Source organism: Schistocerca piceifrons, chromosome 1 (genome assembly GCF_021461385.2).
Source record: "Schistocerca piceifrons isolate TAMUIC-IGC-003096 chromosome 1, iqSchPice1.1, whole genome shotgun sequence".
In the NCBI taxonomy this organism is placed as follows: Eukaryota; Metazoa; Arthropoda; class Insecta; order Orthoptera; family Acrididae; genus Schistocerca; species Schistocerca piceifrons.
In genome coordinates this window covers 730,084,653-730,103,010 of record NC_060138.1, presented here as the reverse complement: position 1 = coordinate 730,103,010, position 18,358 = coordinate 730,084,653, and the positions used below count along the sequence as shown (strand labels likewise).

The window sequence follows — 18,358 nt, the reverse complement described above, 5'->3', positions numbered from 1 at the left end:
TCTTGCTGGCCAGGGTAGTTGACTTACACCTTCTAGAGCATGTTGGGTGGCACAGGATACATGCGGACGTGCATTGTCCTGTTGGAACAGCAAGTTCCCTTGCCGGTCTAGGAATGGTAGAACGATGGGTTCGATGACGGTTTGGATGTACCGTGCACTATTCAGTGTCCCCTCGACGATCACCAGTGGTGTACGGCCAGTGTAGGAGATCGCTCCCCACATCATGATGCCGGGTGTTGGCCCTGTGTGCCTCGGTCGTATGCAGTCCTGATTGTGGCGCTCACCTGCACGGCGCCAAACACGCATACGACCATCATTGGCACCAAGGCAGAAGCGACTCTCATCGCTGAAGACGACACGTCTCCATTCGTCCCTCCATTCACGCCTGTCGCGACACCACTGGAGGCGGGCTGCACGGTGTTGGGGCGTGAGCAGAAGACGGCCTAACAGTGTGCGGGACCGTAGCCCAGCTTCATGGAGACGGTTGCGAATGGTCCTCGCCGATACCCCAGGAGCAACAGTGTCCCTAATTTGCTGGGAAGTGGCGGTGCGGTCCCCTACGGCACTGCGTAGGATCCTACAGTCTTGGCGTGCATCCGTGCGTCGCTGCGGTCCGGTCCCAGGTCGACGGGCACGTGCACCTTCCGCCGACCACTGGCGACAACATCGATGTACTGTGGAGACCTCACGCCCCACGTGTTGAGCAATTCGGCGGTATGTCCACCCGGCCTCCCGCATGCCCACTATACGCCCTCGCTCCAAGTCCGTCAACTGCACATACGGTTCACGTCCACGCTGTCGCGGCATGCTACCAGTGTTAAAGACAGCGATGGAGCTCCGTATGCCACGGCAAACTGGCTGACACTGACGGCGGCGGTGCACAAATGCTGCGCAGCCAGCGCCATTCGACGGCCAACACCGCGGTTCCTGGTGTGTCCGCTGTGCCGTGCGTGTGATCATTGCTTGTACAGCCCTCTCGCAGTGTCCGGAGCAAGTATGGTGGGTGTGACACACTGGTGTCAATGTGTTCTTTTTTCCATTTCCAGGAGTGTAGTGAAGGGCTTCATCCAAGTATATGTACCACAAACAGGAAATAAAGAAGAGAACATTGAGGATTTTCTAGAGGTATTAGAGAGTAATTACAGATGCGGAAGCAATAGTAATGGCTGGCCTAAATGCACAGGTAGGCAAAGAAAGGCTAAGGAAGGAGGAGATAATTGGCCCATATGGATATGGGAGGAAGGAGAGAAACTGGTTGACTTCTGTAAAAGAAACAGGGTGATTGTGGGCAACAAAGGGTTCCGTAAAAAGAATGGCCGAAAGATAACGAGATATGGATGGGGTGATAGACGGACGAAGACGGTCATCGATTACTTTCTGTTGGAAAAGGAAAATAAGAGACAGTTGATGGATGTACCTGCAATCCCAGGACAGGCTTTTGATGGAGACCATCGAGTGGTGGTGGCAAAGATGAGATTCAAGAAATTGAAAGACATAAAGGAAGAAAGGGAAAGGAAAATAAAAAAGTGGAAACTAAAGGATGGCATGGTACAAGAAAAATTTAAGGAGTTACTTAAGCGTAAAATCCCTAACTCCGAGTATGACAATGTGGAAGAGGAATGGCGTAAGTTCAAAGAAGTGTTTGTAAGCTCTGCTGAGAAGACCTGTGGCAGACTGTCCGGAAGGGTAAAGGAAAAGGAGACACTATGGTGGCATGAGAGGTTCAAAGAGGCAGTAAAAGAAAAGAAGAAAGCCTGGAATGAATGGAACAGAGACTGAACAGCTGAAAGTAAAAGGAAATTCCAGGATAGTAAAAATAAGTGTAAGAAAATGGTAGCAGAAGAAACGAGGAAAAGCTAAGAGAAATTCACCCGAGAGTTGGAAAAAGATGTTACTAGTGGTATGAGGATGATATATGGAATTACAATGAGTATGAGAAAGGAAAAAACATACACAAAGCTAGTGAAAGGGGAAAGCGAAGAGCTAATGATGCAACCACACGAGATAAAGGAAAGATGGAAAGAGTACTTTGATAAATTACTAAATGTGAAGAATGGCAATGGCAATGGAAAGGGAATAAAAGTACGGCAGGGGGGCAGGTGTCTGGAAGACGAGGAGAATATAACAATATTAGAAGTGGAACTAGCTCTGAGAAGAATGAAAACAGGAAAGGCACCTGGGATAGACGAAATTACTGTGGAGATAATAAAGGCAGCTGGACCAGTTGGGCTACAGTGGCTATATAGACTAATAAGATGCACTTGGACCCAAGAATGTGTACCTGAAGAATGGGGAAAGGGAATAACAATCCCAGTTTTCAAGAAGGGTGACAGGAAAGTATGTGACAACTATTGAGGGATCACACTCATATCCCAAGTACCAAAAATAGTGGAGCGGATAGTGGAAAGAAGAGAGAGAGAAAAAGTGGAAGAGCAGTTAGAAGAGAAGCGGTATGGCTTTCATCATGGTACATAAACAGTGGACCCAATCTTTAGTATGAGACAGTTGATGCATAGACACTGGGAGTATGGGAAAGATCTGGTGATGACATTTCTCGACCTAGTGAAAGCATATGACAGTGTTCCATCAGAAAAGGTATGGACAACCTTGAAGAAAAAGGGAGTTGGAAAGCAAACACTTGAAGTCATCCAGGCAATGTATGAAAAAAGCTCTAGTTGTGTGCAGACACCAGCTGGAAGAACTGAATGGTTTAAGAATGTTATGGGACTAAGAGAAGTAAGTGTGATATCACTACTACTATTTATAATGGTGATGGATGAAATAGGCAGAGAGACAAAAGAAGCCCTTAAAGGAAGGGAAATGAAGCTGTTACTATTTGTGGATGATATTGTGGTATGGGGGACAAGCAGTATAGAGGTACAAAAACAAATAGACATCCTAAATGATAAGGTCGAAAATTATGGAATGAAATTTAGTGTGGAGAAAAGCAAGACCGTGGTTGTAACCAGAGGGGATAGAGAGGGCAAGGGACAAATACATATTAAGGGACGGGATATTGAAATAGTGGATGACTTTAAATATTTGGGAAGTGTATTAATGTGGAATGCTCATTTGGAGACAGAAATTAGCAATAGAACAGAGTAGTACATTTTACCAGTGTGTGAGGGACTTGATGTGGGGAAGGGAAGTGCCAATGAGGTGCAAGCTGGTGCTATACAAGACTTACTTCACACCCATACTAATTTACAGCTCAGAGATTTGGACTACGACTAGAAGAGAGTGAAATGAAGTTTCTGAGAAGTATGCTAGGGAAAATGAGGAGAGACAGAGTGAAAAATAACGATGTTAGTAAGGAAACTGGAGTGGAGAAGTTCACTGAAAAAATTGAGAAGAATAGATTAAAATGGTTTGGGCATGTGAAGAAGATGGGAGAGGAAAGGATACCAAGAAAAATGATGGAGTTCCAGATTGAGGGCAAAAGGCCAAGAGGAAGACTGAGAACAAAATAGACTGATACAATAATGATAAGTTTTAGGAGGAGAAACCTGCTGTGGAACCAAATTGTGGAAGAAGAATGGTGAAAAGACCGCGTAAAGAGGCAAAGTCCCACTGATACCCTAACCCGACCAGATGTTGGATACAGGGGAAACAATGATGATGATGATGATGATTATAAAATCAAACATTAATTATTTTCACTGGTATATAGCCCTTGTGGCCATCATTTCTCCTTATGTAAACCACTTTTCAGTCTTTGTTGTCATATATCTTGTCCAAAATGTCATATCTGTTTTCAACCCAATGTGCTCGTTTGTTCATTTATTTATCTGTACCACCTACTATTCACCAAATCTGCCCCTTATATCTACTACCGATTTTCATGCTTGTAGAAAGGTCCAGTCTTCTTTATGAATTTTCCTGTAACACTTTGTTTATAGTTCCCTTTTGAAAATATAACTGTGTGGATAAAAAAAATTACTTACCAAGTAGCAACAGAAGGAAACACATGTAAAAGTTAAGGAAATGTGCACATTTCTTAACACCTGTGCATTTTCTTTTGCCGCCACTTGATGAGGAGATTTCTTATCCACCCAATTATATGAGGGTGGTTTGAAAAGTTCTCGGAACAGAACAGAGAAAAAGTACTTACATCACTGAAACTTTTTTTTTATTATTATTTTTCAATGTAGTCTCATTGTAGATTAATACACTTGGTCCAACGATGTTCCACTGCCCTGATCCCATCTCGACCACGAGTTTCCCCCAGGCCTGTAAAATAGTTGTCAACTCCAGCTTTCCATTTTCCATTTGAAGTGAAATTTTCAGTTTTTGGAAGAGATGGAAGTCTGATGGGAGTGGCAACAATTCATACCTTAGTTTGTGTAATTTTGTCATGGCGACGGCATGTTTGCAGGCATGCATTGTCTTGATAGAAGACGACTTTCTTCCTTGCTAAACCTGCCTTTTTTTGTATATCTTTTGTTGCAGTTTGTCCAGGAGGTTAGCATAGTATTCTCCAGTAACTGTTTGCCCACTGGGGAGATAATCTACAAACAACAATCCCAGTCACATCACAGAATACCAATTCCATGACCTTCCCCGCCAAAGGAATTTCTTTGCTTTCTTTGGTGGCGGAGCATCAGTATGTTTCCACTGCTCTGACTGTTATTTTGTCTCTGGGTTATAGTAGTGCAACCAAGTTTCATCTGTGGTCACAAACTGGTGCAAAAAATCTTGTTCATTTCTCTTAAAATGGGCCAAACATTGTTCCGATATGTCCATTCTCATGCCTTTCTGATCCAGCATCAAGAGTCGCGGCACCCATCTTGCAGATAATTTTTTCATTTCTAATTGTTCAGTTAAAATGTGATACACCCTTTCAGATAAGCTTTGGGCAAGCGTGAACAATTTCACACACTTTCAATCAGGGATCCTCCATGACCATTTTGTGCACTTTTGCAATGATTTATGAAGTAGTGACACGTCTTGGCCGACCACTGCGCGGATCATCACCTGATCTCTCCCGACCGAATTTAGATTCATTTGTCCACTTGACAATGGTTCAATTTGAAGGAACAGAGTCGCCCAGTGTATTCTGGAGATCAGCATGAGTGTCCCTTGCTTTCATACCTTTCTTTACAAAGTGCTTAATCACTGCACGAATCTTGATTTTTTGCATCTTCGTAAATCACTATGTGGGAACAACAACAGAGCCACATCACCGCCACAGCTCTCTTCCAAGAGCATTGACATGGCACATGTTTACAGGCAACATGTCCAATGAATATCACGTTAACAACTCATTGCACTAGCGCTGACCTCTCGTGGCGACTATGAGAACTTTTCAAACCACCCTCGTATGTTGTTTATGGTCCACTATACAATGCAGGGCTGCTTCATTTTCATATCATCTTTCAGCTAGTCATATGCCAAACTTCTACCACTTTTCTTTCTTTCCCACCACTTACCTTGCTTTTATGCGATTCTTTCGTGTTTTTGTGCTTTTGTTTTATGCCAAGCCACACTGACTGACTATTACTGCCATTTCCTGCATTAGCGTATTTCCCAAATACAGGACATTTCGTTTTCTCCAAGACTTCCTTGCTCTGTTTCCATGTCTTTTTCACAAATTTTCAAATTGTGATTTACTGTCGTAATTTTTTTTCACTTTACCATATTGACCAGTTTTCTCACAAGAAACTCTCACCTCTTCACACCAACCCATTACTTACTCTTAGCTCTTATCTCTTCACAATTTTCGTTTGAATTTTTATCTTTTCCCTTCTTTGTCTTCCCCTTTCCTTCTCTTCTTTCTCTCATTTTCCTTCTCTCTGCTTTTTTTTCTTCACCACTCTACCCCCCTCTTAATACTTCAAACACTCCTCTTGTGTCACAAATGTCATTAAATATTTCACACTGTCTAAACTGAGGTCCCACATTCTGTTCCTTGAAACTCACCTGTTCCTGGAACCTTGCCTGTTCCTGGAAGTTACCCCCACAACCCTAACTTTGAAAGTTCCTGATTCTGGACTCTCTTACACTTACCAAAATAATAATCTCTGATCTATAATACACCTCTTCTGCCATTTTCCATTTCATCAGACTTCTCTCCTTTTAAAATTCAGCAGTTATCTGCCCCTCACATATACTTGGACAGTATCATTTGCAAAGAAAACCACAGACTACTACAACAGCCCAGACTTTACCTCAAAAAGCTGTCCTACCTTCTCCTATAACTGCCTCAATAGTGGTGTTTTCATTCCTGTTCCAATCCAGCTCCAAAAAAAGACACACCATCGAACATCACTCTTCTCCTGCAAACCAACCTCAGCTAACCTCCTTTAACAACCCCAACCTTCACCACTGCCGTAAATTTATTATCTTCTATGGTCTCAGAATGTCTTTTCAGTAACTATTCCTTCTTGAGTCCCTTTTACCTTTTTATTTTTTTTTTATGTTTATTTTCTGATATGGCTACCTCCTCCCCCCCCCCCCTCCCGGCACCTTCTAACCTATACAATGCTTTCCATTCTTATAACTACTTCACAACATTTTTTTTTTTTCAGTAATCTCTGTCTTGCTTATTACCCTGCCTTCCACCTTTAAGTTCCCAGGTTTTCAAATTTCACCCAGTGTGTATGCATAGAATGAATTTTTCCAGAATGAGATTTTCACTCTGCAGTGGAGTGTGTGCTGATATGAAACTTCTTGGCGGATTAAAACTGTGTGCTGGACCGAGACTCAAACTCGGAACCTTTGCCTTTCGTGGTCAAGGTCCTGAGTAAGAGTCTCAGTCCGGCACACAGTTTTAATCCGCCAGGAAGTTTCATATCAGCACACACTCCGCTGCAGAGTGAAAATCTCTTTCCGGAAGCATCCCCCAGGCCGTGGCTAAGCCATATATCCGCAATATCTCTTCTTCCAGGAGTGCTAGTTGCGCATGGTTTGCGGAAGAGCTCCTGTGAAATTTGGAATGTAGGAGACGAGGTACTGGCAGAACTGAAGCTGTGAGGATGGCTTATAAGCAGCTCAGTTGGTAGAGCACTTGCTCGCGAAAGGCAAGCGAGTTCGAGTCTCAGTCTGGCACACAGTTTTAATCTGCCAGGAAGTTTCAATGATTTTTTTTTCAGCTCCCATAAAAAATAAATATTCCCTGACCAGGGGTTCGGGGCAACTTTTCTGTAACTCTTCCCATTTGCTAGACCTCATCAGTCCTATTTCTTCATTAATCTTCCTCTCCCTTCAGCCCTTCTGCCAGAATTAGGAACTACTGCTTGTGCATTTTCACATCTTATGTGTTTTCTCCTGCCACCACTTTGTGAGTAGACTTTTTTATCTATCCGTACTATACTTTTAGTCACTGATTAATTAATCTCGTTTTTTACACATCTGTATTCCCTTCTTTCTGGTTCGTATGCTACATTTTTATATATTCTCCTTTCATCATCTTAATTTGGCATCAGGCACATTAGCCAATGATTTCTAAAACTTGTTTGATCTTCTGCTGCCAAGGCTATTTCTTTCATGAAACTTTCTCATTCATGTTATGTTATATTCATTTCCCCCGTTTCAGTAAATTGCTTCCTAATGCTGCCTTTGAAACTATTAACAACCATTGGTTCTCTCAACTTACCCACACTGCAGCTCTCTTAATTTTCTACCTTCCTACAGGTTCTTCATTTTTAATGTGCAATTCACAACCAATAAATTATGTTTAGATCCCACATCTCAAGTGTTGGCTTCCATCTCTACCAACTCAAATGTTTCAGAATTTTACCAGAATGAAGGTCGTAAATGTTCCAGGTCAGTGTTGGAAGCAGTGCAACAGGGGGTGTGGACCAACTTAAAAAAAAAAAAAAAAAAAAAAAAATTTGTACTCTGCATATTGCGATTTGGTAATCACCCTATGCCATATGATTGGTTTGAAAAACTCGGACTACTCTTCTGAATGACTGCAAGTTCTTATGTACACAATACATAGCAATGAACAATGCCAGTTAGTAATGAAATCATGCTAACGGCAAATTGATGCCACATCAAAGTGTTGTCTCTTTTCTGCTAGAAATGCTGAAAAATAGAACTCTTCACACAATAAATATTCATAAAAGCATATAACAAAGAAAAACACATAACTAAGTCTAAATAAGCTCATGTACTCCTTGTGAACCCCTCATAACATCCAGACTACATCCTCCAAAAACCCCTAACAACACTCCACGGAATCTAGAGCCGAAACTCCACGAAATCTAGAGCCGAAACAACCCCTGAACACTGCTGTTAACCTCTCCCCCCAAAACAGAAGTTTCAGTCCTAGACAAAGGCCGATTCACAGGTTTAACCATGTTGGACTTGTAAAAGACCTACTACTTTCCTTCTTCCACTCTCTGCAGTGGAAACACTTCTTTGCTTCCAATCTCTCCAACCAAAACCAATACAATCCCAACATCAAACCCTGATTGTCCCACTTCATACCACCACCCAACTATGACCTTCTGCACATTCCCACCTGAACATCCACTGGTCACCTTCCAGAAATTCCTAACTTCCAACATGGTCTCACCATCCTTCCCTAGGTCCCTCATTACGTAAAACTACCTTTCAACAGAATAAAGGACTGTCCTCCACAACCTAAAAATGGATGCTGATCTGATCATCCTCCTGGTAGACAAATGTTCCACCACTGCTGTGATGAACCAGAGTGACTACCTAGCAGAGGACCTGCACAAGTAGTCCGGCACCACCATCTACAATATCTGCCAAAGTGACCCCATCCTAAAGGCCAACATAACCTCTAATCCCTGCTGAAATCCTTAGTCCCTTCCCAGACCTCTCCCCTGAATCCCCCTCCCTACTCACCTCAACATCAGCCCCCACACCCACCTTCTACACACTCCCCAAAACCCACAAACCTAACAATCTTGGGCACCCCATTGTGGCTGGTTACAGAGACTCACTAAAAGAATCTCAGCTCTTGTTGAAGAACATCTCCAACCAACTGTCCAAAACCCAGCCTCCCACATAAGACAAACCAACCACTTCCTGCACCAGCTCTCCATCATCCCTACACCCCTAACTTCCAGATCCCTACTCGTCACTGTTCATGCAACCTCACTATATACCAACATCCTCATGCCCATGATCTCACAACAATTGAACTCAACCTCTCCCAATGCTCTGCAGATTCTAAACCCACCACTTCATTCCTCAAACACCTAACCAACTACATCCTAACCCAAAACTACTTCACCTCTGAAGGGAAGGTGCACAGCCAGGGGCCCCGCATGGCACCATCCGATGCCACCTTCTTCATGGGCCATCTAGAGGAAACATTCCTAGCTTCCCAAAACCCAAAACCTCTAGTCTGGTTCAGGTTTACTGATCACATCTCTATAACCTGGACCCAAGGCCTGGACATCTTATCCTCATTCCTCCACAACATCAACACCTTCTCTCCTATCCACTTAATCTGGTCCTCCTCCACCCATCATGCCACCTTCCTAGATGTCAATCTCCTCCTCTCAGGTGGCTCCATTCACACCTTGGTCTACATCAGATCCACTGATCGCCAACAGCATCTGCACTTTGACAGCTACCACCCCTTCCTCACTAAAAAAATCGCTCTCATACAACCTGGCCACCCATGTCAGACACATCTGCAGTGATGTTTCTTACCCAGTTGCTGAAGGCCTCACAAAGGCCTTCGCAGAGAGGCAATACCCTCCAGACCATTCACAAATAGATCTCCCATACCGTATCTTCACACACACACACACACACACACACACACACACCTGATTCTCACATCAATCAAAAGAACCAACCACAAAGAAGTAAACCCTTGTCACCCAACACCACCCCAGACTGGGACAACTGAACCACATCCCCAGTCAGGGCTTTGATTATTTATCATCATACCCTGAAGTGAGGGGTATCCTACCCAAGATACTTCCAACCCCTCCCAAAGTAGTGTTCCACTGCCCACACAACCTCCACAACATCCTAGTCCACTTGTATGCCCCTCCCACCTCCAATACACTGTCACAGGGATCATACGCCTGGGAAAGACCCAGATGCAAGACCTGCCCAATCCACCCCAAGCACCACCTGCTCCAGTCCCATCACAGTCTTATTCTACCACATCAGAGACAGGGCCACCTGTGCAAGCAGCCGTGTTATACAAGGTGGAATCCAAAATTTTCGGGACTGGTGCTGCCATCTGGAAAGTAGTAGAAGATCTCTGCACCGCTAGGTGGCGAGAGCTGCGTATCTGAAGTGGCAGTGTACGGAGTGTCAGTCAGCTGGGAGGACGTGTTGCATGTCCACAGCAATTTCCGTAATACTCTGTGTTTGCTGTGTGGAAATTATATGAAGGATCTGCAGACAGAACAGTGCGTGTGTATCAAATTCTGTGTGAATCTTGGGAAAAGTGCTACAGAGACCCTTGCAATGATTCAACAAGTGTTTAGGAGACAGAGCATGAGATGTATGCGTGTGCTTGAGTGACATGCTCGGTTCAAGGCCAGCTGTACAGACGCCGAAGGTGATGCTCACACTGAAAGGCCCATTAGCCGCACAACGCCAGACACTGTTGCCAAACTTCAACAATTGGCTTGTGCGGATCGACGTCGAACTGTTCAAGACCTTGCGGATGAAGTGGGTCAATGTATGTTGACTGATGAATTGGGCATGCATTGTGTCGCCGCAAAATCTGTGCCAAGGATCTTGACTGTCGATCAGAAAGCACAGTGCGTTGAAGTGTGCACGGATCTTTGTCAGACCGCATCTGATGATCGAACCTTCTTGTCACGGGTTATCACCGGTGACGAGAGATGGATTTACGGTTATGACCCAGAGACAAAGCAACAATCGTTCCAGTGGAAGAGTCCGGGCTCTCCAAGACCCAAAAAAGCAAGAAAGGTGAGGAGCAAAGTGAAGAGCATGATCATCGTGCGGCGACGACTGCCTGAACTTTGACATCAAGGGACCTGGCTGCTGCATCACGACAACACGCCCTGTCACACATCTTTGCTCACCAGGATCTTTTTGGCAAAAAACAACATGGCAGTTGTACCCCACCCACAGTACTTGCCAGATTTGGCACCTTGCAACTTTGCCCTATTCCCAAAACTGAAACTCAAGTTGAAAGGCCGTCAGTTCAACACTCTACAGAGGATTCAAGAAGCATTGCTGGCGGTGATAAACACCCTCATAGAACAGGACTTCCAGAAAACATATGACCAGTGGCAGAAGTGCTGGGACCGGTGTATAATGTGTGGACAGGAACTACTTCGAGGTTGATGGTGACCATTAGTCCAAAGGTAAGGTTTTCAACATATGGCAGCTCCAGTCCCGAAAATTTTGGATAACTTCTCATATACCAGCTCTGCTGCAACCACTGCACTGCGTTTTACATTGGTATGACAAACCAACCAGCTGTCAACTAGAATGAATGGCCACCACCAAACTGTTGCCAAAAACAAGGTGGGCCACCCAATGGCACAACACGCATGATTTCAATGTCTGCTTCACAACCTGTGCCATCTGGATTCTCCCCACCACCATCAGCTTTTCTAAGCTGTGCAGATAGGAGCTATCCTTACAGCACATCCCTCCGCTTCCGTAAACTTTCTGGCATAAACCTATGGGAACTTACTGCGTCCTAATCCCCTCCACCTGTTCATTAGTATGTGTGTGTGTGTGTGTGTGTGTGTGTGTGTGTGTGTGTGTGTGTGTGTGTGTGTGTGTGTGTGTGAGAGAGAGAGAGAGAGAGAGAGAGTGTGTACACTATCTACTGCCTAGTACCCCAACCCAACTTGTGCCCACACATCAGTTAGTTGTGTGCTTTATGTCATGCCCTAGTGTATGAAATCACATGTCCAGCTGTCTGCCACCTGCCCCTCTAACTGCGTCCCTAGCTGGCCTCAGATGGCTCCCCACTCTCCCACAAACCACTAGACGCTTCCCCCCAATGCCCTCCCTGCCCCCCACCTAAAAGGCTTGAACTATAGCTAACTTTGCACAAAGCACAACCCTCTTGAATCTAAGACTTTTCTTCTATTTTCCCTATGTGAACCATACCATTACTTCTTTCTTCTTAATTGTAACTGTATTCTATCCTAGTACTCACTATAATTATTGTGAATTATTTACTTTTACATACAACACTTTTACATTTTTCTTTTCTTCTCTTCTTTAGCTCTTTAATATCATTCTACGGTAAACTTGAATTACGTTAGTGTACCGTATTTACTCGAATCTAAGCTGCACTTTTTTTCCAGTTTTTGTAATCCAAAAAACCGCCTGCGGCTTAGAATCGAGTGCAAAGCAAGCGGAAGCTCTAAAAAATTTTGGTAGGTACCGCCACAACTAACTTCTGCCGTCAAATATATGTAGCGGTACACAGGCATGCTTTGTAGGCACAAAGATAAATGCTGGCGCCAAAACCTCTGCGTCAGTTAATAAATTTTAACAAAAAAAAAAAGGGTGGAAGACGAGCTTTTTTTCCATCGCCTCCAGTTTCTACCACTGTATTTTCATACATTATCCAACGAAGTAAATACAAATTCCGTATTGTTCATCTTCGAATGTAGCAGAATTTCAATGTACTACGAAAATCCGACTGGCAAGACTGTTTGGGATGTTTGTCAGTATGGCCAACTCTACGTTCTGAATTTTTTGCTACCTGTGAGAAGAGATGGTTGCTAATAGGAACCTGATGAAATGTGAATCACATGCAGTATTCTCTTCACCATAAAAATAATACGAATATAAACATTTTGCCATGTATTCTTTCGTGTTTGCTGCTATCTCATTTAAATCCTGTCTGCCTAATAAACTACGAAACTAGAGTGAGACAACAGCAAACGCGTAAGAACATAGGTATCGTGTCATGTTTATATTCGTATTATTCTTACGCTAATAGTGATACAGTCAGAAATGAAGCATGGCAACTGACTAGAATTTTAAATTTAAGATGACTAATTTCTGTGCAGATTCTGATGCACTAAAGAAGCGGCCGCAAAGATTTTCAAACGCAGAAAAATTTTCGCATAACTCTCGTTCAGAACATGTTCTATCATACCCAGTCTATTATTTGATTCTTGTTGATACTATCAAAGAAAGCAGCAGTATAAGTAACAACAAATAGCAGTCTCTTGCCATTGTTTCACTAACGAGATGATTCCTCTCTTTTTTTATAAATTGTAAGAGGCGGCAGCGCGCACAAAAGCAAGCCATGCCGCGAGCGGCGACAGGCCGTAAACACACACTATCAGAATGTGACAAATAATGCATGACACAGTACAGTAATGCATTTTCAGCTTCGAGTGACGTAAACACCTATTAAAAAAAAAAAAAGATACTCATCAGATCAAAGCAAAATAAGCAATCAATTTAAACCAGACGAAGCACATGAAAAAGGAAGGGTACCCGTATAAATACCGACGGAGTGCCTGATGCATAGCAATGGCTACCTGGTAAAGCTTAACTGCTAAGCTTACGACTCGAACGAAACTACTGTGGTTGTATCGTCATTTATTCGACCTAAATTGTGTCTCATATTACAATGGACCAACTTTGTTTCGATTTGGAGGTGCGGCCTAAAACTTTTCTCTCCCCTTGAATTTCGAGTCTCAAATTTCAGGTGCGGCTTAGATTTGGGAAATTTTTTTTTCCTTTATTTCGAGTCTCATTTTTCAGGTGCGGCTTAGATTCGAGTAAATACGGTAAGTTAATCGTATTCTGAAGCTAAATGCTTAAATCAGAAAAACTAATGTTTTTATTAATACTGATGCGACATTTTTGACTCTAAAAGTAATTCAAATACAATAAAAATACTAATAATACCTTTCCCACTTATCAAGTGCAGTTGCAGCGAATGAACAAAACCAAGTGGAATATGAACAATGAATCTTTAAAACATCTAGCCCACATATTCATTGCTTCTACACTGAATCGAGTAACTTAATTTATAGCAAGGCGTAACAAACATACTGCTGTAATCTCAACGACAACAGTCAAGTTCTCTGCTAAATTATCAGCTGAATACTAATAAATCTGATAATGAAGATCTTAACAGAGCAGACCTTTTGCTTTATATACCAGCAGTGGGCCATCATCAGCAATTCTGACATTAGTGCCTTTGGTACTTCCAATAATAACAACAGTTCCATTTTTGGTGTGTTTACAAGCTGTCGAGCCATCACAAGTTGAATTCTTTAATGTTGCACATATATTCAGATAAAATAATCCACCGTCAGGTGAATGGACAGAATAATACTGTGGATGACGGAGTGGACGTAGATCAACAACTCCAGAGTTCTCTCCTTCAGTCTGTAGCAGACATCGATCAACTAGCACTGAATCTGGACCTTTTAAAGGGCAAGCTATTTTTGTAGGCCAGTATACAGTGAAACTACAATCACTCAGCCGGGCCATCAGTGGACCATCAAACTGGAACAGACAAACATGTTAATTTAAAATTAATACAGAGCATAGAGGGAGAGAAGATAGGTCATCTGTCATAGTACAATTCCCCTTCCCCCTCTGCCAATCTCTATATGCATGTCCACTTGCAAATGTTCAGCAGTAAGAACAAGATCTGTCATCAAAAAGTTAACGGGTCTTAATGCTTCAGACAAGAATTTCATATTTCCCTTCATTAGATGATGATCACATCTCAATTCTGTACCACTACCAACAAACACTCAGGCTAAACAATTTTTTATACATCTTCTTGAGTTACTGTCTGTATGGCATTTCATTTACAATATGTGTTATGCAGTGGAATCTTAAATCCAGCAAAATGGAATGTACGAGGGTAATCCCAAAAGTAAGGTCTCCTATTTTTATAAGTACATAGACCTGTTTAATTCTACAATGGTTTACTCCAGTTTACAGCTTGAACATTTAGCAATTTTTTGACATAATCACCGTTTCTGTTGATGCATTTTTTTAGACGCTGTGGCAGTTTTTGTATGCCCATGTCATACCAGCTCGCCGCCATGCTGTTCAGAAAGTTATGAAACTCTTCTTTCATCTCGTCATCGGGGCTGATTCTCTGGGACCACAGTTAACACTGACAGGTACTGTCAGACTCTGAAGAAACTCAATGGTATGACAAGGGCATACAAAAACTGCCACAGCGTCTACAAAAATGCATTGACAGAAATGGTGATTATGTCTAAAAATAGCTAAATGTTCAAGCTGTAAACTGATGTAAACTATTGTAGAAATAAACAGGTCAACATGCTTATTAAAAAAAATAGGAGACCTTACTTTTGGCATTACCCTCGCATGTGAGCAGTGCTGTAAATTACCATTTCCTACTTGAGTATCAATGTTATCCTGCTTATATTGATATGACATGAAAAAATTCTTTCGTAAGCAAAAAAAAGTGGTTAGTGAAAATACAACAGATTATGTTTTACATGATAAAGTTAGTGACAGTGTTTCCTTAAATATTAGGTCAAGAAATGAGCTATCACATTCAGGGAATGTTTCTTAGTTTACTTGTCACGTGAGATTTGTTCATATAATCCAGCATTCAATGCTTTCCTCTGTCACCAACATTAGGAGTTAACTGTCGTATTAACACATCATCATCATTAGTAGCTAATTGTCATACTAATAGATCTTATGATGGCAGAATTCCTGAAAGTAGGTGCATGGTATAAGATTTTCATTTCATTTCATCAAAACACAATGATATGTTTGTAAGGCTGTGTTTTGTAATGGCAGCTCTGTCAAAATCTTGATATTTAATGTGACGTTTGTGCTCTGTGCAGTGTCTTAAAAATGTACGTATAGAGTATCCAATGAAACTGAAACTGCTTCACAAGTAATTTTGTATATTCCATGAACACTTGAGATCAAGACTGTCTTATACTCAGTGCAGCATCTCTCTAATTTAATTGGGTGTCAGAAAATGGATTGAATACCTTAGCTGCACAGAACTCTGCCCATTTTATTTGATGTAACTCCTAAGACAGGAAGGTGTGCTGTGGCTTAGCATCTTGTGTCAATTGAATACATCAGTGTTTTTGTTTCTTAGAGATGGCGAACTTAAATACTTCTTTCACTACAGCCCCCTGTTGTACATATCTGATCCTGAAACCCCAAAATCCTGTCCAACAGTCTTCCCTGGCCAGGGTTCTGGATGACTTATCTGTAACTCTTTCCATTTCGTAAGCCTTGCCATTCCTTTTTCTTCATCCCTCTTCCTTCTCCTTCACCCCTTCTGCAAGAAGCAGGAAAGCTAGCACTTTTCCTTAACTTCTATGTGTGTTTTCCCCTGCTGCCCCTTGGTGAGTAGATTTTTTACCTATCCAATTCTACTTTCAAAAACTGATAATTTTTTGTTGATATATTAGCTCTTTTAATTACTCAAGATGATTGCACCACAATCCACCAGTCAAACAGTCAACTTCACACAAAAAGGATTTTAATTGCAGCCAACTAATGTTACCTCTGCCACAAACAAAGTGTAACAAACTGCGCAGTATGTCACAAACTCCAACACCAACTTGGGGTGTAGTAAAAGTAAGTATTTTTTCCAAACTGTAGCTCTCTGTGCAACAAATCTACTATAGCAATTCTGCGAGTAGTGTCAGGGCATCCCAAGGGTGAAGCATTCGAGTAAATTGGGGCTCACAACTGGGACCCATTGCGATGGGGGATTGTTTGGGCCATACCATTACTTATGGACTGGAACAGTGAAAACTAGAAATTGGCATTTCTGTTTAAATCTGCTGGGCAATATAACAAGACTGTTGAGAGACAACTGTAAGCATTTAATATACTGTGTACTGGTAATAACAGAAAAAGCTTGTTTCCCTATGAATGTGGAGCAATATGAACAATAACGGTTATCTTAATTTGAAACAGATCTGCAACTGCCATTTTTTCTTTATTGAGTGAAGAATTTTACAATCGTATTTTCTTTCTTTGGTGTAGAATTGTACAATTTCAGTAATAGATCATTTAACAAGTATCTATAAAATGGAAGCATCATCAACTGAGTGTATTAGCAGTCACTTAAGAATTAAACATGAAGACAAATCAGATCTTCAGATATGCTATAGCAAATATAACTGACTTTACAAAAAATTCATTGAGGGCACATTTGCCATACAAGTGTCTGCATATGTGTAAATTTAAGCCGTCTCCACTGTTATTCTACCTAATGAATACAGGTGCCGTGATTGCCATAGAGCTGGAAACTAGCTCCATTAGTACTGGTGCACATCACAATTTACGAAACTACATACATATTTCAGGCCCCATTGCCTTCAACATACATGTTATGGCCACAGAACGTTTAATGTGGGCATGTGACTCCAAAAGATCTTATTCTGTTAGATAATTGCTAATGGTGTTAAGACCAAAATTGTACAATTACACATATAATCATAGCTAACACTTGGTTCAAGAATCATAAAAGAAGGTTGTATACATGGACGAATACTGGAGATACTAGAAGGTATCAGGTAGATTATATAATGGTAAGACAGAGATTTAGGAACCAGGTTTTAAATTGTAAGACATTTCCAGGGGCACATGTGGATTCTGACCACAATCTATTGGTTATGAACTGTAGATTAAAACTGAAGAAACTGCAAAAAGGTGACAATTTAAGGAGATGGGACCTGGATAAACTGACTAAACCAGAGGTTGTACAGAGTTTCAGGGAGAGCATAAGGGAACAATTGACAGGAATGGGGGAAAGAAATACAGTAGAAGAAGAATGGGTAGCTTTGAGGGATGAAGTAGTGAAGGCAACAGAGGATCAAGTAGGTAAAAAGATGAGGGCTAGTAGAAATCCTTGGGTAACAGAAGAAATATTGAATTTAATTGATGAAAGGAGAAAATATAAAAATGCAGTAAATGAAGCAGGCAAAAAGGAATACAAACGTCTCAAAAATGAGATCAACAGGAAGTGCAAAATGGCTAAGCAGGGATGGCTAGAGGACAAATGTAAGGATGTAGAGGCTTATCTCACTAGGGGTAAGATAGATACTGCCTACAGGAAAATTTAAGAGACCTTTGGAGAAAAGAGAACCACTTGTATGAATATCAAGAGCTCAGATGGAAACCCAGTACTAAGCAAAGAAGGGGAAGCAGAAAGGTGGAAGGAGTATATAGAGGGTCTATACAAGGGTGATGTACTTGAGGACAATATTATGGAAATGGAAGAGGATGTAGATGAAGATGAAATGGGAGATACGATACTGCGTGAAGAGTTTGACAGAGCACTGAAAGACCTGAGTCGAGACAAGGCCTCGGGAGTAGACAACATTCCATTAGAACTACTGACGGTCTTGGGAGAGCCAGTCCTGACAAAACTCTACCATCTGGTGAGCAAGATGTATGAGACAGGCGAAATACCCTCAGACTTCAA

The 18,358-nt window shown here is 41.9% G+C and overlaps 1 protein-coding gene across 2 annotated transcripts in view; it reads right to left on the bottom strand.

Annotated features, from left to right (window-relative positions):
* LOC124711315 (cation-independent mannose-6-phosphate receptor) overlaps positions 1 to 18,358 on the bottom strand; it is a 640,574-nt gene that overhangs the window by 589,669 nt on the left and 32,547 nt on the right. For both annotated transcript variants that reach the window (XM_047241343.1, XM_047241335.1), the window contains exon 4: positions 14,046 to 14,412. In XM_047241343.1, coding sequence (XP_047097299.1) covers positions 14,046 to 14,412 — 367 coding nt within the window. The remainder of the gene's footprint in view (positions 1 to 14,045; positions 14,413 to 18,358) is intronic.